The 27,150-nt window shown below is 43.2% G+C and overlaps 2 protein-coding genes across 3 annotated transcripts in view; both read left to right on the top strand.

Moving 5' to 3' along the window:
- sh3kbp1 (SH3-domain kinase binding protein 1) overlaps window positions 1-3,234 on the top strand; it is a 49,362-nt gene extending 46,128 nt beyond the window's left edge. For both annotated transcript variants that reach the window (XM_080514892.1, XM_080514893.1), the window contains exons 17-19: window positions 717-928; window positions 1,081-1,144; window positions 1,334-3,234. In XM_080514892.1, coding sequence (XP_080371018.1) covers window positions 717-928; window positions 1,081-1,144; window positions 1,334-1,372 — 315 coding nt within the window. In that variant the 3' untranslated portion in view covers window positions 1,373-3,234. The remainder of the gene's footprint in view (window positions 1-716; window positions 929-1,080; window positions 1,145-1,333) is intronic.
- A 7,970-nt stretch (window positions 3,235-11,204) lies between these two features.
- Window positions 11,205-27,150, top strand: part of map3k15 (mitogen-activated protein kinase kinase kinase 15) — a 36,614-nt gene continuing 20,668 nt past the window's right edge. The window contains 9 exon segments of the mRNA XM_080514891.1: window positions 11,205-11,754; window positions 17,107-17,246; window positions 17,683-17,706; window positions 20,330-20,523; window positions 21,686-21,854; window positions 21,940-22,046; window positions 24,251-24,421; window positions 25,072-25,184; window positions 26,304-26,463. Of these exon segments, the coding sequence (XP_080371017.1) occupies window positions 11,430-11,754; window positions 17,107-17,246; window positions 17,683-17,706; window positions 20,330-20,523; window positions 21,686-21,854; window positions 21,940-22,046; window positions 24,251-24,421; window positions 25,072-25,184; window positions 26,304-26,463 (1,403 nt within the window). The 5' untranslated portion in view covers window positions 11,205-11,429.

Raw genomic sequence — 27,150 nt, forward strand, 5'->3', positions numbered from 1 at the left:
GCAGCTAGGCGCTAGCGGGAGCCGCTAGCTCGGGCGGCAAGTAGTACCTGGACTCATCTTTGGTGATTCCGCAGTCAGAAAAGCGCTTCGACGTGATCCAGGAAGTCGTTCTGCCAAAAGTCAGGAGCCTCAAAGCCTCAAAGGTGAAAACTGGCGGCTGCTGAGGCGAGGAGACGAGGAGACGAGGACGAATGGAGGACGAAGCGTCTTCTGCTTCCTCAAACATGTTCCAGACGGGGTCACCGATGGCAGAACCACCTTCTGTCTTCTTCATCAATCACTGGGTTTGAAATGACCATGATGATGAAATATGGTTAAATTCAGCCTCTTCGTGGTCAAAACTCTGATCCTCCATAATGTAAACACAACTTGGGCGTGTGCACAACCAGTGATGTCACTCTGTTATTGTCAGAAGCTCCGCCCAGCAGAGGAAATACCTGTTTATCGGCTATTTTCTTGCAGATTGCCGTGTTTTAACATTTTACCCTTGAGACCAGTTACCATAAAAAATGTCCCTAGAAGTTTTAACAGGAGCCAGAGTGTTTTGGAGGTGGAATTTTCATTTCACTCGGACTTTAAGCGGGAGAGCTCCAGTACACCTGGATTGATTTGTCGTGTTCGATTCAGACAAGTTTAGTTTCACGTGTCCTTCTAAAATATGCTAAAAGCTTGAAATTGCGTTGTCGTTGTCATGTCGGTGTGTGTTTCTGTGTCAGACCCTCGACAGTAAAGCGCCGCTGCCCGCCAAGCCCTCCGTCCTGACCCCGCCCACTTCCAGCCATCGCCCCGCCTCCCCGTCTTCCTCCTCGGGTCTGAGCCCCTCCCCCGAGCTGCGGCACTCGCCGCTGACCCCGCCCGCGCTCGAGGAACTCAGGAACCAGCTGCGAGACCTGAGGGCCTCCATTGACCTGCTGAAGAGCCAGCACAGGTGAGTGGGGGGGGAGGGGGCGGGGCGAGAGAGGGGAAATGGAGAGGGGAGTTACTGAATGTGTGTGTGTGTGTGTGTGTGTGTGTGTGTGTGTGTGTGTGTGTGTGTGTGTGTGTGTGTGTGTGTGTGTGTGTGTGTGTGTGTTACTGCAGGCAAGAGATGAAGCAGCTGTCCAACGCGCTGGACGAGGAGAAGAAGATTCGTATTTGTTTACAGGTGAGAACGTGAACGACGCGATGCGTTCAAGAGCTGAACTCCACCGTCGTAAAACACATTATCAAAAGGCATCAACATATAGAATTGCACGTCTCGTGCGTCCTTCCCGAAGACGCCAACATGTTCGTGTGCTGGTCTTTTGCACGTGTTTTTTTTTTAACCCGGCGATGGGTGGTGTGTGTGTGGCAGGTGGAGGTAGAGCACATAAAGAAGAGCCTGTCGAAGTGAAGACTGAAGCATCCTTATCGCCGCGTCGGAGGCCGTCATTTCGAAGAGCAAACACTTTCAGCCAAAACAACGTCCGTGCCAAATGACCGTGGCCGTCAGCAGCCGTTGGAAACAGCCACACCCCCCCCTTCCCCTCCCCTCCCCTCCCCCCGCCGCCGCCTCAGACGCCGCCTTATCCCGTGTTTACGTCACTATTATTTCTCTTCTGAAGAGGCTTCTCTGTCGGGCTCACTGCTGCCTGTGGCCGGGCCGCCGGTACTGACCGACCCACCTCACTGGTACTCCATGTCTCTTTGTGTGGGGGAGACGTTGACCCCCGTAGCCCGGTCAGTTCAGACCACCTCTGTGCTGTTCTGCATCCACACTGCGGCCTTCGCCTCCTATCGGTGTGTGTGTGCGTGTGTGTGTGCGTGTGTGTGTGTGTGTGTGTGCGTGGGTTACGATCCCGAAAACTCGAAAGCCGCGTTTTCACGACAGGAACTTTTCTCAGAACCGAGGCCCAAGTTTACACGACATTTCAAGTGAAAACGCATGGTTTTTTGCCTTTTTTCAGAAAAAGATTTGCGTTTCCACGGCAACGTCAGAAATGCTGAAAGCAATGTAGTTTTCATGTTGGGCCACTAGTGGGTGCTGTTGTTTTGTTTTTGTAATGAAACCACACACACATGCAACAGAGAACAATATGTTATAAACATTAACAATGGAAGAACACGGACAGACGACCAAGTTACATTGGTATTATGGCGACTGTCAAAATAAAAGCACCAAGTACCAGGAGAATCTGGAGTCGTGACACTCTGGAGGGAATATTGTTCTTTGTCCATCTACTCTCACGTGTATAGAAAAAACATTTAGTAGCAGCGTTTCTATCATTTTCACAGAACCCGAGTCAAATCGTTTTCGAAAAGTTCCACGTTTTTGGAAAGTTGCCATTTTAGCACCTTTGAATGGCGTCGCCGTGGAAACGAAACACCCAAAATGCAACGAAATGTTGCCATTTTCACTTGAAAATGTGCAAACGGGGTCTTTGAGTCAGTGTCAGCGACACTCTTTGATTTCAGAGTTTTGAGCTTTCGGTAGATTTCCGTCGGTCTTCATCTCACTTCAAGAAAAAAAAACAAAGCTGCAAAACTTGCTTCCGAGCAGGCGGACCTACGAAGAAAAGGCCAGGCCTTATTGAAAAAGTTCATTTTTGATTTTTGTGTTTTTTCGACATTGCGTGATGATGGTCCTTCCAAAGGTTCCGTGAAAAGTTCCCGTAGCCTTTCGTGGAAAATGCGGCTCACGTCTTCATCCTGCCGACTGCAGCACAATTCAAGGGGACGTATCGTGTATTTCTGAGTCTATACAATCGTCGTCATTCTTTATCTTGCTTTATTTGTCTTGCTGTAAAGCTCTTTGCATCCACAAGTTCTTACTCCTGAACTTACACCCAACTGTGTTTTGATTTGTCACTTTCCAGGAGAAAAAGCAAAATCTGAGCAGTTAAAATCGTAGCTAGCTAGATAGCTAATCCTTTGCTAAGTTCCTGTGTTTGTCATTTAACTCCGGATGAGTCCTAATACCTTATTATTTTGCACAACTCATTGAAGAACTTACAAATCGAACAAATTGATGTCACTGTCAGGTAAAGCGATAACACTGCGAATGGAGTCTTAGCAATACTTCTCTTCCGTTATCTTCCTCCTCTCCCGTTAAACCGTCTCTATGTCCTCCTCCATTGCGTCCATCAGTCGTCCCTGATGTCTTCCTCTAACGATCCGTGGCGCTGAGTCACGATACGTCTCCTTTGAAATCAGTATTTAGACTCGGGGGGTGAAAAATCACGATGAAAGCTCATTGTGCTGGATGTTTCTGAGGTACACCGCCGGTGGCGGGGGAGGGGGGGAGGGGTTCCTCGTAACGTTTTTAATCTGCAGCCAGGTGCCACGACTCGGTTACTGATTTGATGTTTTAACTGACACGACGAGTGCAGATACTGTAGGTGCTAACTGACGGAATAAATACACATCTGAGCATGACAGGTTACCGCCGGCTAGCTTAGCTTAGCATGAAGACAGGAAACAGCAGCTTGGCTCTGTGCAGTTTCAGTACTGCAATAAAAAAAAATACACCAACGTCCTTGCTGGTCTGCAGTGGTTTCTACTGGTTCAGGCTGCTTTCGCTGGTTTTCTTACCAGCATAAATCATTTTTATAAACCTGCGCAGGGAAATATAGATTTCTGCAAACCTGAATAGTCCAGTTTAAACCAGCATTGTTCAATTAAAACCTGTAAAAACTAACATAGGACAGTTTAAACAGGTACAAACCAGTTGTTTTAAGTCCAGTTTAAACTAGGATGGGCCAGGTTAAACCAGTATAGACCATGAAAAACTAGTACAGACCTCTTTCAACAAGTTTTAGCAAGTTTTTAAAAGCATAGACCAGATTAAACCAGAATGATCTGGCTTCAACCAGCATAGATGACTATACACACTTTAAACTGGCATAAACAAGTATAGACCAGTTTCAACTGGTATAGACCAGTATGATCCATGGTATAACAATGTATTATTCTATTAAGTATAAACTAGTCTTTAAAAGCATAGACCAGTTTAAACCAGTTCAAACAACTAAAACCTTTTTCTTTGAGTGGAAACCAGTTTAAACCAGTATGGGACATTTCTAAACCAGAATAGACCAATGTAAAGAAAGAGTATAAAACCAGTCTCAAAAAATCCATAGACCCGTTTAAATCAGGATGAGCCAGGTTTAACCAGCCTCGACAACTTTAAACCTGTGTAGACCAGTTTGAACAAGTATAAACCAGTTGCGACCATGGACAGATAAAACTCAGTATAACCCAGTGTAAACCAGTTTAAACCGGTACGCAAGGTGAGATGGGTATAAACGGGTTTCTACCAGTCTAAACAAGTAAACACCACCAAGGAAGTTAATCAGCTTTCCCCCATTCAAACAGTGTTCATGCTAAGCTAGGCTAATGGCCTCCGGTCTGAAGCTTCATTGTCACCATGGCGACACGACAACAGTATCGATCTTCTCATCAAAGTCTTTCTCATCACGACGTGTGGCTGCAAATTAAATCCGCCCGTGAAGCAAAGCGTGTGTCACTGCATGAACACATCTGTATGATCAATATATATATATAAGTTAATGCCTTCTGTACAAAAACAAAACAAACAAACAAAAAAAAAAACAGACTTTATTTTCTCCGCTTTTGCACTTTTAGGCCGCGGGACTCCAGAGAGGCGAGGATCTGCTGTGTGCCGCTGGCGTCACATTGAACAGTGTCGTCTGCGGTGCGGCGGCGGGCGAAGGGTGGGGGGAATGTAGCGGGTGAAAGGTCCTCGCAGGTGAAGGAAAATCCAAGTGTGTGCGTGTGTGCGTGTGCGTGTGTATGTGTGCGTGCGCGTGGTAGCATGTCGCGGCCTTCCTTCCTCATATGTGCACAGAATCTATGGCAACCCGTCACTGTGGCCTTCCTGTTTTTGACTCCAGATCTTTATTTCGTTTTTGGGTTCTTCTTCTTCTGTCTTTCGTATGACAACGAGAAAACTGCGACAACCGAGGCTACAAGTTGTTTTTCTTGACTTGGTCCTTTCTCTCCAGAATAGTGATAAATATATATATACTTTTATATTTCAGTGTAATAAAGATGCTATTATGTACTGTATGTGTGGCGGTTTTCTTCATGATGGGTGGGCACTGATGAATGAAGCACCACGTGATGATTTATGAGTCGAAACTGGACGTCGCTTAAAAGAAGAAGTTGTGGTTGAGTTTGAACAGAAACCGCAGCAGGACGGCGACGTGGCTTTTTATGAAACTTAAAAGTTGCTGAAATCCCTCACTCATGCATTTTACAGTTCCATTAAACGGTTGCAGAAAACTGTAAGAATGTAATGGGAAAAGGTTCTGCGTGCTACTAAAACCAAGATGAAAGCTTTCTGGACATAAAAGGATTCAATATGAACATTGAAATTCCTAAAAAATGAGTAGAGCTAGAATAAAAGGCTCTTTATCTAACTTAAATCTATCTGTCACTGTAGCAAAAAAACTAAATGTATTGGAAATTGACAAAACTATTTGTTAGGTGTTAATGTAACTTCGGGAGTTTCAACTTAAAAGGTGTCAGATGAGGTGGAATGAAAACATTGAATATGATGTCAAAACAGCTGAAATTCCTCACTGATCAGGTAAGATATCTATTGTTTTTAAGGGGTTTTTGCAAGCAGAAGTTTTTAAAATGTTCATAACATCACTAAACAAATTTACACAAAGAATAAAATATTTATTATTGAAAATATAAGCAAAAAAAAAGTAATCAGTAATGCTGGTTTTGTTCCTGATCTTAGCTGTGGACTGGATTTGAATGTAGAATTTAGTATTTTCTTAGTCATATAAGGAAAAAAAAACGATAAAACAAACTGTTCAAGCTTTATCGGCACTTCAAAAAATAAAGACATACTGTATTGTAATGATTTAATACTGCCCCCAGTGGACAAAAGTGGCATAACTTGGAATGTATGTACTGCGCCTTTAAGAGAAGAACGCTCTGTGGTAAATAAACAGACAGACAAAGGAGAAGTGGAACCAGATTGTTAAATCAGAGTTGCTTTCTCTGATAAAAGAAACTGAAGCCTCCCATAATGCAACCTGACAGCAAATTCAACAAAAGCACCAATTAACGTTTTTAAAATTGTGCAGATTCCCCCCCAAAAAACACACTTGACTTTACACAACAACCAACTGATGACCTCGCAAAGTACAATGTACCTTTCCAGGTGAACTTCATGTGACCTTCCCTAAACTTTTAGAACTTGTCCAACGTTTCAGTGCTTTGTACAACTTTAGAAAACTTGCTGCTTTGTAACAAGGAGCTCAATGACAAATCACAACAAGTGGTTGATCCATGAATGGACCGATCACTGTCCTGCTTCAGTGAGTTGTGTTATGGTGGATGGCGTAAGGAAGAAGCAGGAGAGCATGGATTGACTGTTCCAATCTTTAGTCAGCGTTCATTCCAACAGCATGGCAGACACTCTTACTTCCTATCTCTAAACTAGGTGAATCCACTCAGCTAACAACTTACACTGACACCCAGTGGAGAAGCAGTGAAATAACATTTTCCCTAGTGAGGTAATGGAGAACACAACATTTCCCCTCTTTGTAAAAAAACAAATTCTTCTGGGGTAAATAATGAACTGCAGTAAACATGAAACGCAGTTATAACCAATAACACTTTCTGCATAACAAATAACTAAATCAAATCAAGCATTGTGAACAAAGTGAAGAATTTCTCAGATTTAAGCCAACACCAATATGAACGATTGTGTGGAATAAAACTTAAATCACATGTACATTGCATTTTGTATCTTGTATTACAGAAAATAAAACAAAACGTGTTGGCAGTCTACCTTCCGAACCTATAGTTACTCAGTCACATAATCCTGCATCCAAGCAGGTTTCTTACGTGTTCGTGGTTGGGTAGGACAGGTTGGAGTGGAAGCATGTGGCTCAGGATTGTCCTGTAAGTCTGTATCAATACTGAAGCCAGGAGCTAGGTGGCAAGCATTCCACTTTCTACCATCCTCCAGGAGGTAGGTGCTTTGGCCCACTTTCTTCTTTATGCGTTGTGGTGTTCCAAACTTTCGGTGAGCCTTGGGTACATGGAAAGGCGTTTTCACACGCACACTATCCCCCTCCTTAAAAGAAGGAGTGCGCGCGCCTCGCTTATGGTCAGTGTATGACTTCATCTTGAGTTGGTGACGCACCACCTTCTCTCACACTCGCGCATCAGGAACAAACTCAGCATGTGAAGGTGGCAACACTGATAGTTTTGTGCGCATTCTACGGCCATGCAGGAGTTGAAAAGGTGAAACACCTGTAGCGGCATGCGGAGTGGCACGGTAAGTCATCAGAAAAACCGTAATGGCAGGTTTCCATGGCAAAGACTGTGAGATCGTCATTTGCACATTCTGTTTCAAAACTCTGTTGAAACGCTCGATAGCGCCATTTGCAGCAGGGTAGTACACAGAAACTCTATGGTGAGCTATGTACCGTTCAGCAAGGAAAGTAGCAAAGTCAGCAGAGACGAATTGAGGACCATTATCTGTCTCTATGGCCTCGGGGTTTCCATGTCTGCTGAAAACAGTGGAGAGGAAGGACGTAACATCCTTGGTGGTGCCTGTTGCAGAGAATCCAACCTCTGGCCACTTGCTGTAATAGTCGACAAGAGTGATGGCGTATCGACAGTTCCAGGCAGCGGTCTCGAATGGACCGACAATATCGATGGCCAGCTTTTGCCAAGGCCTCTCTGGGAGTTCCACCGGTTGAAGTGGGGCAGGACGAGGCATGGCAGTCTTGTCGTTAGACTGGCAGGGCTGGCATGTATGGATTGTCGAGAGAACTAGGCCATCCATCTTAGGCCACCAGTAGTACTCTCTCAGGCGTTGCTTTGTACGCACAACACCTTGGTGTGATTCATGTGCCAGGGCCACCAGAGTAGCACGCAATGAGACAGGTACAATCAGGCGTGTACCGCGAAGCACCAAAGAATCTTTCATGGACAATTCACTGCGTACCATGAAGTATGGAGCGAGCTCTGGACTCAATGCTTTCCCTTGCCTTGGCCAGCCCCGTGTAATCTGCTGACGTAGTGCAGACATCTCTGTGCAGGAAGCAGCAGCCGCTTCTAAATCAGTAATGGGCAGGGCGTCAAGAGCAGCAGTGATGTATGCAACCACTTCTGGCTCAGCATCCAGGGCAGGGTCGGCAGGTGCAGACATTGGGAGACGGGAGAGGCAGTCAGCAATGGCGTTGTCAGATCCAGGACGGTAGCCATCATCTTTTGAAATGCAGATGGTGCAGAGGAAAGGCCATAAGGCACTCGGCAGTAACGGAACAGACCTTCATGGGTAATGAAAGCGGTCAAGTCCCGACTTTCCTCATGTAGGGGCACTTGGTGATAGGCACTTGCAAGGTCGATTGTTGAAAACACTGCAGCTCCCCGCAGAGTGGACAGCAGCTCGTCTATGTGTGGGAGCGGATAGCAGTCGGCAATGACCGCTTTGTTTGGCTCCCGCAGATCGACACACATTCGAATGCCTCCTTTCTTCTTTCGTATAACAACTATGGGAGACACCCAAGGAGAAGCGTCACATCTTTCGATCACACCAGCAGCCAGGAGTTTGTTTATCTCGTCTGTGACAGCACCTCTTACAGACAGAGGCAATCGGCGCAGTTTTTGTTGTACCGGGGCAACAGATGCAGAAACCTTGACCCGGTGTACAAAGTTTTTGGCGCATCCGATGAGAGGAGGGGAGGTGGACAGTTGCATGACAGAAGCACCTGAGGTTGAAGCACAAGGACGGGCAGGCACTACAGTTCCACCGACAATGTGAAGTTTCAGTGTCTTTAGAAGATACATCCCCAGCAGGGGTGTACCATTCTCCATGACGAAGAAGACTGCGGGGGCGGTGATGTCATCTCTGGATACCATTGCTGAAAGACATCCCAACACAGGTATCTGTGTCTTGGAGTACGTGACCAGTCGTACGATAGGCTGTGTCAATTTAGAGGCACTGAAGTGTTCTTTGAACACCCAGCTCGGCAGTATGGATACAGCGGACCCTGTGTCAACAACAAGGTTGATGGCATGAGCCGACGAATTTGCAGTTTTGATTTTTACGTTGCATATGATTTTATCAGACATGCGGGCTGGCCCTCGAATGTAAAGGACAGTCAGTTCAGGAACCTCCACTTCCTGTACTGATTGGGTGGGAGCAGATTGACACACTTTTGCAAAATGTCCTTTCTTGTGACAATTTCTGCACGTCACTTTGGAAGCAGGGCATGAGGGTGCATTTGCAAGATGATTGTCAGCTCCACATCTGAAACATTGACGGGAGGACTGGGCAGTACAGGTAGTACCTGTAGGCGTAGACAGCTTCTTCTGGGACCGTGGTCTATGCTGTTTCTTTTGCACTGCCTGTACTGGTAATGTAGGTTTCTCTCCAGCCATACGCTTAGCCTGTTCAGCTGCAGACTCCATCTGTGTGGCAATCGTGATAGCCTTGTCCAGAGTGAGGCCAGGTTCTAGCAGCAACCTTTCTTTAATTTTTGCATTGGCGATGGACTCAATAAGCTGATCATGTAGCATCTCATCATTTCAATCGCCGTATTCACATGATGTTGCGAGCTCTCGTAATGCAGCAACATATTGAAGAACAGTCTCACCTGGACCTTGGACTCGTCTTCTGAATGTGTTACGTTCCACCACCACATTCGTCATTGGTGTGAAATGAGCTTGTAAGGCAGCAACAGCAGAGTCGTATGTATCACCCGTATCTGGCAGTGAGTAAAAGATCCTCTGACCCTCTGTTCCGAGGCAGTGAAGCAGCACAGCTCTCTTCCTTGCAACCGGCCATGCATTCCCCGTCGCATTAATGACCAGGAGATAATTGTCGAACATCTTCATCCATGTCTTGAAGGGAAGAGTAGGCACTCCAGGACAGGGCAAAAATTGAGTAGGACTGGGCACACCGGCAGCCATCGCCATAAAAGTAGCAAAAATTCTACTCTAGCTAAAAAATACTCATCTATGCTTGTAGTATTGCAGGTGGGTTACCTCGTCGCCAATTTGTTATGGTGGATGGCGTAAGGAAGAAGCAGGAGAGATTGACTGTTCCAATCTTTAGTCAGCATTCATTCCAACAGCATGGCAGACACTCTTACTTCCTATCTCTAAACTGGGTGAATCCACTCAGCTAACAACTTACACTGACACCCAGTGGAGAAGCAGTGAAATAACATTTTCCCTAGTGAGGTAATGGAGAACACAACAAGTTGGAACGTAAACAGTCCTCTTCCTCCTCCTCCTCCTCCTCAGACACTGAAATGAGCAGAACCTTGAAGCTTCAGACAGGAAGTTGTCAGAAGAAAGAGTCCACTGAGCTCAGAGAGTGAAGAAGTGGATCACACCGCTGATGGATGTTTTATTGTGAAGTGTGGAACTGGTGTCACGTGTCACATTGGACACGCGTGGTCATCGTACCAGACCACCTGTAAGGGACCTGGACTCGATGGACCAGGGAGCTTTGAGCTCGAGGAAGGACCAAATATTAGGATATTTTATATTTTGACAATGTAAAATCACTGCAGCAGGAGTTATTTTCCCATAAATCTCAGCCAAAAACCAAATATCCTGAACTTTTGCGTGAATATTGTCGATATAATGTCACATAAAGCAGCAGAGAAATGAGTCTAAATGCCCTCAAGTTGCAAAACATCTGGACTGTAAACGGAGAACCTGCAAACTCGACTTGGCCTGAACGCGAAAGATTATTATTATAATAACATTATTTCCCATGAGGTCAGCGTGTTGAGGTCCATTAGTATCATGCCAGAAAACGTCTTGTTAATAAAAGAGTCTGGAGGAAATCCAGAGTGTCGTTCTGTCCCTGCGCTCCAGGAAAGACCACCGTGAGACTCTGTGCGTAAAAAAAAAACGTCCCTGGAGCGTGTTTAGAGGAAACACGCTGTGCTGAAAAGTATGTAAATTGGCGCACACGGTCGTGAAATCGCTGTCGGCGTGTCCGCAGCTGGCGCGAGAGGGAAGAACTTGGCCGCGGCGGCGCGGAGAAGGAGAGCGGAAGGACGCGCTGATATATATTTAGACGAGCGGAGACGTGGCGATAACGTTACAGAGCCTGAGGGACGGGGAGCCGCTTCTGGATGCTTTCCCTCCTCCTCCTCCTCCTCCTCCTCCTCCTCCTCCTCCTCCTCCTCCTGCTCTCCACGGGGGATCTAGTCGGATCCAGTCTGGCCGTGGCGGACTTCGTGGTGCGCGTCAAATCGGCGCGCGCGCTGCGGGTGTAATGAGGCGGAGATGCGGGTGGACGGGCTGAGCGCGCGGTGAGGAGGACGACACGGAAGAGGGGGACCGCATAAAGAGGGGAAGGAAGGAGAAGGCGGCCGGTGCGCGGAGAGGGACGGAGGCCAATAAAGCGCAGACACTTCTCCTCCTCCCCCCACCCTCGCGCGCGGACTCTCGCTATGGAAACGGGCCAGAGCGCGCAGGTGGCCGACATGGGAGTGGAGCACTCCGCCGGGGCGGACCGGGAGCGGGAGCGGGACCGGGACCGGGACCGGGAGAGGGCCGACGTGTCCAGCCCGTGCCCGCCGGCCAAGCAGCGCTCGCTGCGGGTCGTGTACGTCCTGAACGACGGGCTGAACTCGGTGATGGCGAGCAGCCCGGAGTCCGGGGCGCTGCAGTGCCTGCAGAGAGCGTGCGACTCGGAGAGCGCGCTGCTCACCACCGTCACCTTCGGACGCCTGGACTTCGGGGAGACGTCGGTGCTGGACAGCTTCTACGACGCAGGTTTGAGGAGTTTTCCAAGCCCGGGACGGTTTCCTCCGAACCGACGAGTTGCGCAACACCAAGCAAACGATCGCGATCTGATCAGCGCAATATAGTTCAAATGACGCTTTTTTTTTTTTTTTTTTTTTACGCACCGTGCGTTCGTGCGCCGTCGAAGCAAAAACGACTGAATTTAGAAAAGAAAGTGCAACATTTAACTAAAATGACCAATACAGAAGTTCACGAGTTAAAGAAAAGGTCAACTAAATGCTTCTGGAACACACACGTGCTTTCAACATTTAAGGCAATAAAAGAGTAACTGTTATTTGGAAGAACAGATCTTAAAGCACAAAAGATGTAAATCTCTTGTTTTTATTGCAAATCAAATCGTTAATACTAATTCCCACAGCTTTATGTGCATTTCTTATTATGCAGCACTGATTCCAACTATATTAATCTACTATTGTAATAGATAGATAGATAGATAGATAGATAGATAGATAGATAGATAGATAGATAGATAGATAGATAGATAGATAGAGCAACAGCATGTTGAACCTACAAATTAATATTCATATTTACAAACTGTGAATGTGGTAACTGCGCAATGTAGGAGTGTGTGTGTGTGTGTGTGTGTGTGTGTGTGTGTGTGTGTGTGTGTGTGTGTGTGTGTGTGTGTGTGTGTGTGTGTGTGTGTGTGTGTGTGTGTGTGTGTGTGTGGGAATTGCGCATGAATGATCCTGTACCTGACTTTATGACAGCCACGCCGTCACTTGTGAAACATAAAAAGCCTGAGGTCAGTTATTTTATGATGCTCAGGCGTGGTTATATAAAAAAAAAAAAAAAAAATTAACCCTTCGTGTTGTTTGGTCATTTAAAAGTAGGTATAAATCCAGGTAGGCTATAAATATTATTGTGGTTTAGGTACAGCCACATTATTTTATCATAGGTGATGGAAAATTGTCAACTCTCCGTGTGATTAATGTAGAATGATCCACGTTTAGGTGGAGGCGTACCTTACATGTTGGGCAATAACCAGATTTCTTGCATTAAAATAGGGAAATATTAATTTATTAACATTTAGATCGTGTGCTTTTTTTTGTCCCTACAAACTGATGAACATGGGAACAAAATGTCTCTCCAAATAACACTGTTTAGACGAGAAGTGCTGTGAATTGGGTCGTTTTCATAATAAAACTCCCCAATGGTGATTTTGATGGAGGGAAATTTCAAAGGTGACATCAATTGTGAGCAATATAGGTCATTTTGTGCAAAAAAAAAAAAAAAATCCTAATAAGCAACATCAACAGGAAAGAGTAAAATGTTTTATATCTTATTATTTTTTTGTAAAATTGACTAATTTTGAATGTGTGTTCCTAAACATTCATATTGAGATAAAGACAAACTTTTAAAAACAGACTTGAGAAACCACCAAGGGGCTCCTTGTCGCCACGGTAACTGGAGCTCTTCATTAGGAATGAACCAAATAGTCCACCTCCAGAGGGATCACAGTTCAAAGTCAATAATAAGCAGACAAGTAGCTATTTTTGCTTTCTGAATTTTATTTGCTGAGATTGTTATTGATATAATATATATAGTTGCATACAGTTGCTGTAAAATGAACTATGCAAAAGTTAAACAGGAGCAAAAAGATTTCGTCCCTGGTTACACGAGATCGTGAGGAGTGAAAACGAATCGTTTTCGCCTCACAAAACGTTTGCGTTTGCACGGCAAAGATTTGAAAGCCCTGTCAGTTTCCACGACAACACAAGAAACACTGAAATTGTAGTTAGCATGCCAGGCCATGAGGTGGCGCTGTTGGTAGTTTTTATAATGACCAAGTTGGATTGTTATTACGGTGACTGTCAAAATAAAACTATCAAGTCCAGGAGAATATGGACTGGGAGTCGTGACACTCTGGAGGAAACTTTGTTCTTATTGTTCAGCGTTTTAGAAAAATTGTGTTTGATCCCCATTGGCGTGGAGACAAAGTCAGACTGTTTCCAAAAAGTTGTGTTTTCTATCATTTCCATGGAGCTGGAGTCGGAGCCTTTTCAAAAAGTAGCATTTTCCCTCTGTTTATATGAAGATTGAGGAGTATGGTTTTCAAAAAGTTGTTTTCCCCCGTTTACATGGAGCTGTAGTCAGAGCGTTTTCAAAAAGTTCCACTTTGGGATCCATTTTTAAAAAGTTAATATTTTCCCACTTTTCATGGAGATGGAGTCGGAGCCTTTTCAAAAAGTAGCATTTTCCCTCTGTTTATATGAAGATTGAGGAGTATGGTTTTCAAAAAGTTGTTTTCCCCCGTTTACATGGAGCTGTAGTCAGAGCGTTTTCAAAAAGTTCCACTTTGGGATCCATTTTTAAAAAGTTAATATTTTCCCACTTTTCATGGAGATGGAGTCAGAGCGTTTTCCAAAAAGTAGCATTTTCCCTCTGTTTATATGAAGATTGAGGAGTATGGTTTTCAAAAAGTTGTTTTCCCCCGTTTACATGGAGCTGTAGTCAGAGCGTTTTCAAAAAGTTCCACTATGGGATCCATTTTTAAAAAGTGAAGATTTTCCCGCTTTTCATGGAGATGGAGGCAGAGAATTTTTAAAAAAGTTGCATTTTCCCTCTGTTTATATGAAGATTGAGGAGTATCGTTTTCAAAAAGTTGTTTTCCCCCCATTTACGTGGAGATGAAATAGGAGCATTTTCAAAAGGTTCCACTTTGGGAGACATTTTCAAAAAGTTCCACTTTGGGAGATGTTTTTAAAAGTTATGATTTTCCAACTTTTCATGGAGATTGAGTTGTATCATTTTCAAAAAGTAGTTTTTTCACCTGTTTACATGGAGATGGAGTAGGAGCATTTTCAAAAAGTTCCACTAAGGGAGATATTTTCAAAAAGTTTCATTTTCCCTATTTATATGAAGATTGAGTTGTATCATTTTTAAAAAGTTGTTTTTCCCCATTTACATGGGGATGAAGTAGGAGCTTTTTCAAAATGTTGCACTTGGGAGACATTTTCAGAAAGTTAAGATTTTCCTCATGGAGATGGAGAAAGAGCATTTTTCCAAAAAGTTGCATTTTCCTTGTTTATATTAAGATTGACTTGTATCTTTTTCAAAAAGTTGTTTTCCCCCATTTACATGGAGATGGATTAGGAGCGTTTTCAAAAAGTTTCAATTTGGGAGACGTTTTCAAAAAGTTGCACTTCCCCCTTTTCCCACACGGTCATTTTCAAAAAGTTCCACCTCGGGAGCCACTTTCAAAAAGTTGTGTTTTTAGTGACTCAGCCCCATTGTGTGGAGGTTTTAGAACCTCTGATATCAGTTACATCATCACAGTAACAAGCAGCGGTGTGTTTTCCATTAATCTATCAGCGTATCGTCTTCTCTTACTTCACACCATGTCGTCTGACGTTCCTCTCCGGTACTCTGATTACACCTCGAGCCTCCACCTTCAGCTCGGACACCGTGGGGAAGCCGTGTATCATCATGTGAAACGCTGTGTTGCAGTCGCACACATAAAACAGCCAGTAAAACTACTCTGGAAGTTTGTTTTTGTCAGTGGAGACTCAGTAAATTCCTCATGTCAGACAGTAATACAAGTGTGTGCAAATAAGAATCATTATTACTACGTTGTGCTGCCAAGGACTGGAGTGAACCGAGCTCCAGGTGGTAAATCCTCCTCCGGGCAAAACGGCTCGACAACAAGCAAACCCGTTAATCAGGATTTTTTAATTCTCATGAACTTTTATTGCATCTTATCGACTCTCGACGTGGATTCATGTTGTATCTCGTCGTGTTCGATGACGTCATCGTACTTTATCCCCCGGCCTGGCTGGAGGTGTGGAACATAGATATAAACACTTAGATGCCACACTTGCCCATCAGCGCCTGTTGACGCGACGTGCCTACAGCGCCGCCATCTTGGAGAGGTCACCCAGTCTGCTAAACATAATGATGCAAGGCTAGAAAATACACAAAAAACATGCGTAGCTCACGTGCAACACAAGTAATACCTGATTTAAAATCTGAGGAAAAGCTCTATCCCGTGGAAGACTTTTACCCCCCCCCCCCCCCCCCCAACAATGTTTCCAGGACGTTTCCATGGCACACTGTAGGAACGTCACGGGCGGCATATCGAGGCATCTAGTGTTGTATATCTATGTTGTGGACGACACCGCCGCTCGCTATGAATAGCAGGGCGACCAAAGGCTCCCGGGAGGAGGTGGTGGTGGAGCGGAGCGGTGGAGAGGTGTCGGCTTCTCGTGACGGAGGCAGATTGATGATTCCCTGAAATCAGACGAGTGTTTGTTCTGAGCAAATAGAGGCCGTGACGCTCGCGGTTATACGGGTAGTATGAACAGGAAGTGGTGGTTTTATCGATCAGAGCCAGTGACGTGGAAAACTCGTTCATCTCACAGGTTTATTGGGTTTCGTCTCAATTCTGGATTCAATTGCGTGCAATACTGTCAATTAATTGAAAAAAAACAAGTTAACCTGCAACCTTTTGAAAACAGTCCGACTCCGCATTAATGGAGGAAAATGCAAGTTTTAGAAAATATTCCAACTCTGTCTCCTGTAAATGGAGGGAAACACAATAAAAAAAAATTTAAAAACCCCCTTCCCAATCCATCTCCATATAAATGGGGGGAAACAAAAGTTTTTGAAAACGCTCCAACTCCGTGTAAATGGGAGAAATGCAACTTTTTGAAAGTGCTCCAACTTGTCTCAGTGTAAATTTAGCAGAAATTCACATTTTTGAAAACAATCCTGTGTGTTAATGGGAGGGGGACACACAACTTTTTGAAAATGCTCCATCTCCGTGCAAATGGAGCACAATGCAACTGAACAAATAAAAAGTATTACCCACAAGTTATTCAACATACTCATCACAACTGGGAAAATTAGTGTTTTAGGCCCCGCCCACTCGAGACAAAACAGTTTTTTTTATCTCCTAGGTTTTCTTAAAATCTAATTTCATCCACACGTAACCACGTACACGACTCAACACCATGTAGTACAGATGCCAGGCCTTTAGGGGGCGCTGTGACTCACTAAATACACCCAAAGATGCAGGAGAAGACAGAGAACACTCCTGCTCCTTCTCGTACTGCAGAAATCCAGCGGTGGCCGTGATGTTCTCCACCCTGAGGTTCTCCCACAGAGGCACGAGGCACAATCACACTTCAATCCTTTTAGTAAATTAAATCAAAATTTACACGCCGGCGCCAAAAAACGTACGTTTACATGACATGGCCTTCTCGTGTGGGGCCAGAACTGCACAGGCATCAGGTATCAGTGTCCAACAAGAAGGGGAAGTGGAGGAGACGGTGTTCTATGTGAATATTGATGAATTTGCTGATAGAAGTTTCCTCCGTTCAGACGTGGCGGTGGTGGACATGAGTGACGTGTGCCGGCAGCCATCTTTGTTCTACCATCTGGGAGTGAGGGAGAGCTTCGACATGGCCAACAACGTCATCCTGTACCACGACACCGACCCCGACACTGCACAGTCACTGAAGGTACACACACACGCACACACACACGCACGCACGCACACACACACACACACACACACACACACACACACACACACACACACACACACACACACATAGCATGTGACAATGTGTTTCAAGGCTGCACAGTGGAGCTACACACAGGATCCTGTTCTCACTGCACACACACACACACACACACACACACACACACACACACACACACACACACACACACACACACACACACACACACACACACACACACACACACACACTTCAAGCACACAGCAGGCTGTAAATAACATGGCGGATCACTTTGTTCTTAACAGGACGTTCAGGAATGGCATCCCTGAACTCTAATTACACGATGTAATGCGAGTGTGTGTGTGTGTGTGTGTGTGTGTGTGTGTGTGTGTGTGTGTGTGTGTGTGTGTGTGTGTGTTGTATCTCCTTGCAGGACATGGTGGCACAGAAAAACACAGTAAGTTTCTGTGTGTGTGGTGTCTGTGTGTACGGTGTCTACTGTGTGTGTGTGTGTCTGCTATTTGTGCCATTTGTCCTTTCATGCCCACGTGCCTTCACCACCCACCCCCCCCCCCCCACCCCCACCCCCACACACACACACACAGACACACCACACACACACATCACACACTTACAGTCTATGTAGAAATAGACACGTGGATTGCGTTTGTGAGAAAGTGGTGTTTAATGTGTGTGTGTGTGTGTGTGTGTGTGTGTGTGTGTGTGTGTGTGTGTGTGTGTGTGTGTGTGTGTGTGTGTGTGTGTGTGTGTGTGTGTGTGTGTGTGTGTGTGGAGAAGGCGGCTCGCGACCCATTGTTAGGTTTTCCCTGGGTTCAGCTGCCTCCAGAGTACAGAGGCTCTGGATTGCGCAACAAAGTAGGTACCAGGCCGCATGCACTGAAGCATGCTGGGAGATTTCCTCAGCCACAGACTGACCAGCACTAACAGGAGGTGTGGAGGTGGGCGGGGCATAAGTGTGTCCATACGAATGTCCGTGTTCTCTGCAGCATGTGTGTGTGTGTGGTTTCATTACAAAGGCAAACCAACAGCACCAACTAGTGGCCTGGCATACTAACTACATTGTTTTCAGAATGTTGCCGTGTAAACTCGAAATTGTTCTGGAACTAAAACAGAAAAACAATTTGTTTTCACTTGAATTTATTTATAAAATTAATTAATATAAGTTTGTTCATTAATTATTTTTGATTTATTTGGTTTTTTTGCATTTTTATCAACATAATTTGATCATAATATCAGTGTGAGTTTATCTAAAAATAATTGTACTATTGCATTACATTACATTTTTTTTAACATTCACATACCAACTGAGAAATTTCCAGCATTTTCTTAAATTTTATTTTAAAAAAGGAATAATTTTCGACTTTAGTTGGGGGAAAAAAACAAAAAAAAACAAAGGATGGGTAATTAGATATTTCTTGCTTTTTTTGTTTGCAATGGTCCTGAAGTTTTTTTAATATTGGAAATGAATAATAAGGAGCCTTGAGGTGCTCTCGTCAACGAGGGCGACAAGATATCAGGTAATATCCAGTACTGTGATCACGATTTTATTTGTGATCATTATTAACTTGTACCTAGATGAAGTTGATGTATTTGTGATTTTGAATGTTTACAACAGTGTTATTATCTCCTCAATGTTATTCAAGAGGCAGTATGTTTGAGTTTTTTTTACTTTTGGACCACAAACACCTTCCATTTGCTTGAAGTCCAGTCAGTCTGTTGGAAAAAAAAGTTTGAATCTTTTGATAAGCGGTTGCTGAACGAGCTCTGCTGCCTTGCTTCCTGGATGTTTAACCTCTATGGGGTTATATTTGTGCCAAAATTCTGAGCGAGCGATGGGAAAATTTGAGCGCAAAAAAATTAATTGTGCAAGCACACTAATAACATTTTGAGGAAATATTTAAATTGCGCAAAGACAAACTTGAGATTGCGCTCAAAAATCATCTCTGCGCTCAGATTCTTCCTCTGCGTGCTCAATCTCTCTCTCTCTCTCTCGCTCAACCTCTCTCTCTCTCTCGCTCAACCTCTCTCTCTCTATCGCTCAACCTCTCCCTCTCTCTCTCTCTCGCTCTCTCTCTCTCTCTCTCTCTCGCTCAACCTCTCTCTCTCTCTCGCTCAACCTCTCTCTCTCGCGCTCAACCTCTCTCTCTCGCGCTCAACCTCTCTCTCTCTCGCTCGCTCAAATCTCTCCACGTCCGCGCTCAAGTCCTGCTGTGCGCTCGCTCAAAATGTCCAAAGCCCAAATGTGACAGACACGGTTGTCCACCAATCACAGAAATTTGGGGCGGGCGTTGAATTCTGATTGGTTGCTTCGGTTTCTGGAAGTGCCTCATAACCAACGAAGAAGAAGAAGAGGGAAAAACAAACTGCGGGAAAACAGAAATAAGGAAAACTAAAGATAATGATCCTGGATTACAACATGTTTTCCCCCGCAGTTTGTTTTTCCCTCTTCTTCTTCGTTGGTTATGAGGCACTTCCAGAATCCGAAGTAACCAATCAGAGTTCAACACCCGCCCCAAATGTCTGTGATTGGTGGACAACCGTGTCTGTCACATTTGGGCTTTGCACATTTTGAGCGAGCCCACAGCAGGACTTGAGCGGACGTGGAGAGATTTGAGCGAGCGAGAGAGAGAGAGGTTGAGCGCGAGAGAGAGAGGTTGAGCGCGAGAGAGAGAGGTTGAGCGCGAGAGAGAGAGAGGTTGAGCACGCAGAGGAAGAACCTGAGCGCAGAAATGATTTTTGAGCGCGCAATCTCAAGTTTGTCTTTGCGCAATTTAAATATTTCCTCAAAATGTTATTAGTGTGCTTGCACAATTAATTTTTTTGCGCTCAAATTTTCCCATCGCTCGCTCAGAATTTTGGCACAAATATAACCCCATAAACCTCCACCCGGGGTGTGGTGAAGCCGCCGCTCCTCCTCACTAACAGGCTGAATCCCTCTGGTGCAGCGCGAGCCTCCGTCTCACCTGTTCACTGTGTTCTCGCCTGCAGCAGCCGCCCACTCTGTGGGCGTGGTTTTGCTGGCGGCCTCTGGATTGAACCCTCTCCCTCGCTCCTTCCAGGCGTCCAGTGGTAACTACTACTTCATCCCCTACATAGTGACTCCCAACCACGAGTACATGTGCTGCGAGAGCGACGCCCAGCGCCGGGCCAGCGAGTACATGCAGCCCAGCTGGGACAACCTGCTGGGCCCGCTGTGCGTGCCGCTGACCGACCGCTTCACCAGCCTGCTGAAGGACATCCACGTGACCAGCTGGTGAGGCCAGGCGGCGGCCAATCGCAGGAGGCCGCCTCAAAAGCGGCTTGTGTTTGTACGGCGGGGGTCGTGGAGTACTGGGGACAGAGTAAACCCGCGTCACGTACAGCGCTGGCAATCTTTTAGTGTGTGTGAATTAGAGCTGGGCCATTTGGTTTCAAAAAAGTTTTTTTTTTTTTTTTTAAAGAAAATTTTGAGTTTCATTTCGATCGTTGCACTTCAAAAATGACTGCAGACGTCAGATGTATTGTCGTAAGCGCAACGTTATTGGTGTGATTGTCCTCAGAGTTAAAATGCATATAAACAATCTCGAAATTAAAAGTAGACGAAGCTCAAACTTTAAACCAGGTTGAAGCAAAGGTGCAACAGCAACTACGGAAAACCACAAGGATTTAGTAGAACAGAATGCGAAAAATGGCAAAAAACTCTTTTGTAGCAAAAAAAAAAAGTTTTTAGCTACAAATTTGATAAATCAATTGAATTGTTGTTTTTTTTCTGGTGAATAATATTGGTGTCAATCTGTCACATTGTTTTCATAGTCATGATTTGCACCGACAGGAACTTTATATATTCAAATGTCCCTCTGGTTCTAACAGTATGGTTTCATGATCCCTCATTTTACTGTAAATTAAGACTAATATACTAAATAATACAAATAACATTATCAAACGTGTGCTAGTGTTGGTGATTTTATACTTCATGCTTTACAAAACAACTAACAAACACAAAAATGTAAGAAAGCTATAGTTTGACGTACTCTAATCTAATATTCTATCAAAGTTTGTGTCTCTGATCATCAATGTAGTCGAAATAATCAAAATGTTCACCTATTTTATTTAAAAATGACGTGTAGTTTAATGTAAATCAGGTCTATGATACATGCATGAAAGTAACCAGTGTAAAATAACGATTAATGTTTGCAAAACCACATTAAAATAGGCGATTTCATGTGAATTTCACTGCAGGTTAAAGCGTTTTAAAGATTACACAGGCGTTTTAATGAGTTTGGATGAATTTCCAATGCTTGAATGTTTATATTTAACTGTTGAGTCACCACTGGATTTTTTTTTCTGATCTGTGTTTGCTTAATAGTTTAAAACCCTTTGTGCCGCGTTGTTGTTGAAGTTCCGTCAGCGTGACGCGTCGTGTGTCTCCGCCGCAGCGCGTCCTTCAAGGACACCCTGCTGAACGACATCAGGAAGGCCCGGGGGAAGTACCAGGGCGAGGAGCTGGCCAAGGAGCTCTCCAGAATCAAACTGCGTATCGACAACACGGAGGTCCTGACGCAGGACATCGTCATGAACCTGCTCTTCTCCTACAGAGACATCCAGGTCGGTCCCGCGCCGCCACGCACTCACGGCCCGGCCCGGCGAGCGTCCGTCTCCTTTAAGCCGCTGTTCCTCTCCCCGCCACCAGGACTACGACGCCATGGTGAAGCTGGTGCAGACTCTGGAGATGCTGCCCACGTGCGACCTGGCCACTCAGCCCATGATCCAGTTCCACTATGCCTTCGCCCTCAACAGGTGGGACGCGAGTTAGCGTTAGCGTTAGCGTTAGCATTAGCATTAGCGTCGAAGCCATACGGCGCCCAACCAATCGGGCGAAAGGCTGAAGGTTGAAGCAAAAGCTTATTCACAGCTGCCACGTCACAAAACAAAAAATGAACAAGGTTCTCAAGATAATGTCACACAATTTCTTTTTTTAAACTAATATTACTATTTTTATAATACACATTCAATATATACTATACACAACTTTTATATGTACAGTTTATACATACACATACTTATACGTACATACACATAACGTAATATACTATTTAAATTTCATCAATTACATTTTAAATACAAAATATAGTGTGTCCATATTTAAATCAATAATCTCTATCACAATATAGGCCTTTTGTTAAGTATTAATATATATATACCATTATACACATATTATATCTTATTGCTGTCCGAGGTAAAGTTGTTGCTCTTCTTTCGTAAACTTGCTAATGATGTGTGATTTAAAAAGCTTTTCATTTTGGACGGGACGGTGCATATGAATGTACCAGCAGTCTCATGAGTTTTCACCAGGTTACTGCAAATAAGCCTGATTTAGCACAAGACTCATTTCCATTCTGTTGTCCCACACATACAAAGTTAGAAACATTAAAAAACTACAATAAAACAAAGACAATATTGATGAAATATTTCATTTTGAAAACCTACCATGAAGTGCTCTTATTGAAGTAAAGTTCTTTCTCAGGAGAGCCTGACATACAGGACATAGGTAAAGTTCCTCTTTTTAAAGTGCCTGATTTTCTCAGTTTCTCAGTTTTCAAGTGAAATCAGAAAATATTTGTTGCGTTTTTGTCGTCCATTTACGGGATAACGATGATCAGAGCGACTGGAAACACAAGTTTTTGAAAGTTCCACTTTTCAAAAACGCTAAAATGCTAGTGTTGGATTGTTCAGAAAACTGGTCTGTTTTCGGACGTCTGTTTAGCGCTGGTCGGCGCCACTGGAAACACAACTTTTTGAAAACGCTCCAACTGGGTCTCCATGGAAGCGGATAAAGATGAAATACTGCTAATGCACATGCACAACATGGCCAAAGTAACTAGTGGTTCTGCACATGCTCAGTAGAGACGATAAGAACAATGTTTCCTCCAGAGTGTCACGGCTCAATATTGTCCTCGAATTGGTACTTTTATTTTGACAGCCACCGTAATAACAATCCAACTTGGTGGTCCGTCAACTAACAATGTTTGTTTTGTGTCTGTCTATTTTTAGCACATTGTTCTCTGTGTTTCATTACAAAAACAACCAACAGCACCCCCTACTGGCCTCACATGCTAATGACATTGTTTTTAGTGTTTGCGTGTGTTTCTACGGAAACGGACATCGATTTCAAAATGTTACCGTGTAAATGCAAAACTTTTCTCAAACAAACATGAAAAAATGATGCATTTCTAATAGTCAGTTGTTCTGTACTTCCATTTTGTTTATTAACATTAAGTAAATAATGTGATTTTAACGGATCGACAATTTTCTGCTTTGGATAAAAATTCAAGATATAGTTTGACGGTTTTGTTCAATAATTTTTTTCCTAGTAAATAGGAATCGTGTGGCGAATGACCTGAAATGAAGAATAAACTAAAAAGTACATTCCTGACATTCAATAGTTCAAATTTAGATTTACCTTACTTTTATATTCCATTTTCTTAGTTTTGTTGTTTCCGTTGATACCTTGTTTCATAGATTTTAGTTATTTATAGTGGTTGTGCTTTCTGAATGGATAGAAGAGCAATTTTAAGCTTTTTTTTTTTTTTGACTGCTTATTTTATCATCTCAGATAATTTCCTAGTTTGTCTATTTTTTTAACTAGTTTTTTGACGAGGCGTTTTTTTTCTCTCAGTAATTCTGTCTGTTTAAGCCATTTCCCCCTTCATTACACTTTGCACATTGCACTTGACCTATATCATAGTGTAAAGCCATGAAATCTTTCTGCTGATATAATTAGTCTCTTAAACATTGCTAAATTAAATCACTTCTTTGACTTTCACTGCACATTTACATTCATTTCACACCAACTCAATGAGAAACGGTGCTATAAAGGGCCAGATTATGAAATATATGTATATTTGAAAATGTGTAGAAGCAGACGATGAAGCAGTGAAAGCAGGGGAGTTGGTGTAAATGAAGTGTTGCTGTGGTACACGGCGTGTTGTTGTGTCGTGCAGGAGGAACAGTCCAGGGGACCGAGAGCAGGCTCTCAGGGTGATGCTGCAGGTTCTCCAGTCCTGTGAACACCCGGCCCCCGACATGTTCTGCCTCTGTGGGCGGATCTACAAGGACATCTTCCTGGACTCCGACTGCAAGGACACCAAGAACAGAGACAACGCCATCCAGTGGTGGGACCGCCTCCCTTCATGTGTGATTATACCAGGGGTGTCAAACATGAGGCCCGGGGGCCAGAACCGGCCCACCAGACCATCTAATCCGGCCCGCCATGTGAAGTATAAATATGAAAACTGACAGAGGCTGATCTAAAAACAGTAGATTGGCAAAAATGACATTCAAAACCACCCTTGGTCAGAATTTGACCCCCAACATTAATGCATCTGTGGAGGTCACATAACGCAACACCTTTCACAATAAAACAACAAGTCCAACTTGTGTGAAATAATACTTTTGACACGTAAACTCAAAACAATTTCCAGATGATGACAAATTGTTTCAACCCCGAATACGATATCCAGATACAGGTGACTGAGGGTTTGTTTGTGTTTTTTTTTTTTTTTTTGCAAATATAATAATATCTGATTTCCTTTCATATGTATCTTTCAGAAAAGACTGGCAAATTCTTGCAGTTACAAAGAATCAAAAGAAGGAAAGACTTTGACATTTGTCCATATCTGCAGTTTAATATGTGATGTTTGACTTGTTGGGCCTCCAGAGGTCAGATTAGGTTGACGTGGCCCCTCAACTAAAATCAGTTTGACACCCCTGGATTATCCCCCCCCCCCCGTGTGCTGATCTGAGCTTCCCTCGCCACCGACAGGTACAGGAAGGGCTTCGAGCTGCAGCCCACGCTCTACTCCGGCATCAACCTGGCCGTGCTGCTCATCGTGGCCGGGCAGCAGTTCGAGAGCTCCATGGAGCTCCGCAAGATCGGTGAGAGCAGGTTCACTCTGACAAGAGTTCATGGGAGATATGAACAATTCAGACCTGGACAATTCAGATTATCTGATGATACATGAGGGCCTGTGGGCCAAAACCGTGCAAACAGGGACATTTTGATGTATTTTCTGCACTAGAAAGTATCATTAAAATGATACTTTACTGAGAGTTTTTGACTTACTGGGACATTATTGATACTTTTTCACAATTATTGGTACTTTTTTGATACTTTCCAACTATTATTGGGAGTTTAATGGCACTTTTTAACAATTACTGGTATTTTATTGAAACTTTTTAACATTCAGTGTTTTTTTTATTGTTTTTGTTTTTACAATAATTGGGATTTTATTAATGCTTTTTAACTATTACTTGTTTTTTATTGATATTTATAACAATCACTGGGACTTTATTGATACTTTAATTTTCTCTGAGACTTTAATGGTTCTTTTTACTTTTTAATTATTACGGTTTTTTTATTGATACTTGATCACTTGTGCTTTACTGATACTTTTAGAAGTTGTTTTATTTAACAATTACTGGTACTTTGTTGGTACCGTTGAACTATTATTGATATTTTATTGATACTGTTCAACTTTTACTGGGACATTAGTGATACTTTTAAAATTGTCTTTATGTTGAGATTGTTGTTATTTTCATTAGTAATTAATGGTAATAATAATGGTTTTGTGAAAATATCAACATTTTCATAATTCTCTGCGACACAAGAAAGAAAAATAACAACTTTATATTATATTTAAAGGTTATTATCGCACGATGTTACCGGTTCAACCCATTAAAAACGTCATGTGTTTGACACACCTGTTATATCTTAAACATGATTATACATTGAAAGAGGCATCTTTATTTTTATAGTGTATATAGTTCATGGTTATACGTAGAGAACTGATCTATGAAAGAATCATTTCCTTTTATGTTGATGGTATTAAACTCTTTGTTTGGACAATATCAAAAACCTGTGTTTTTAGCATTTAGCGGCTAATTTTGTTAGCATGTCTGAAGTTGTACAGTAATTGTTTGAATTTGTGTTTGCGATGAAGGTAACTGGTATCTATTTTTTTTAAACTCGCTCCTCTGTCACGTTATTCCGCGCAGGTGTGAGGCTGAACAGCCTGCTGGGTCGCAAAGGTTCCATGGAGAAGATGAACAACTACTGGGACGTGGGACAGTTCTTCACCGTTAGCATGCTGGCCAACGACATCCCCAAAGCCACGCAGGCCGCAGAGAAACTCTTCAAACTGAAGCCTCCGCTGTGGTAAAACACACACGTCAGCATTTACAGTACTTGTGTACACAAAGCAACTGTCATGTGCAGTTCAAACTCATTCATATGTAAATTCTACAGTCTGTGGCACTTTTGTGGTACTTTTGTTGTACTTTATTGGTACTTTTAAATATTACTGCTACTTTATTGATACGTTTTCATGATTACAAATACTTTATTGATGGATTTTAACTATTTATTGTACTTTTTTGATACTTTTTCACAGTTAAAACTACTGTATTGATACTTTTTAACTATTTATTGTACTTTTTTGATACCTTTTCATTATTAATGCTACTTTATTGATACTACTTAACTATTTCTTGCAGTTTATTGATACTTTTAAATATTACTGCTACTTTATTGATACTTTTTCACAATTACTACTACTTTATTGATACTTTTTCACAGTTAAAACTACTGTATTGATACTTTTTAACTATTTATTGTACTTTTTTGATACTTTTTCATTATTAATGCTACTTTATTGATACTACTTAACTATTTCTTGCACTTTATTGATACTTTTAAATATTACTGCTACTTTATTGATGGATTTTAACTATTTATTGTACTTTTTTGATACTTTTTCATTATTAATGCTACTTTATTGATATTACTTAACTATTTCTTGCACTTTATTGATACTTTTAAATATTACTGCTACTTCATTGATAC

This window comes from Blennius ocellaris, assembly GCF_963422515.1.
Source record: "Blennius ocellaris genome assembly, chromosome: 19".
In the NCBI taxonomy this organism is placed as follows: Eukaryota; Metazoa; Chordata; class Actinopteri; order Blenniiformes; family Blenniidae; genus Blennius; species Blennius ocellaris.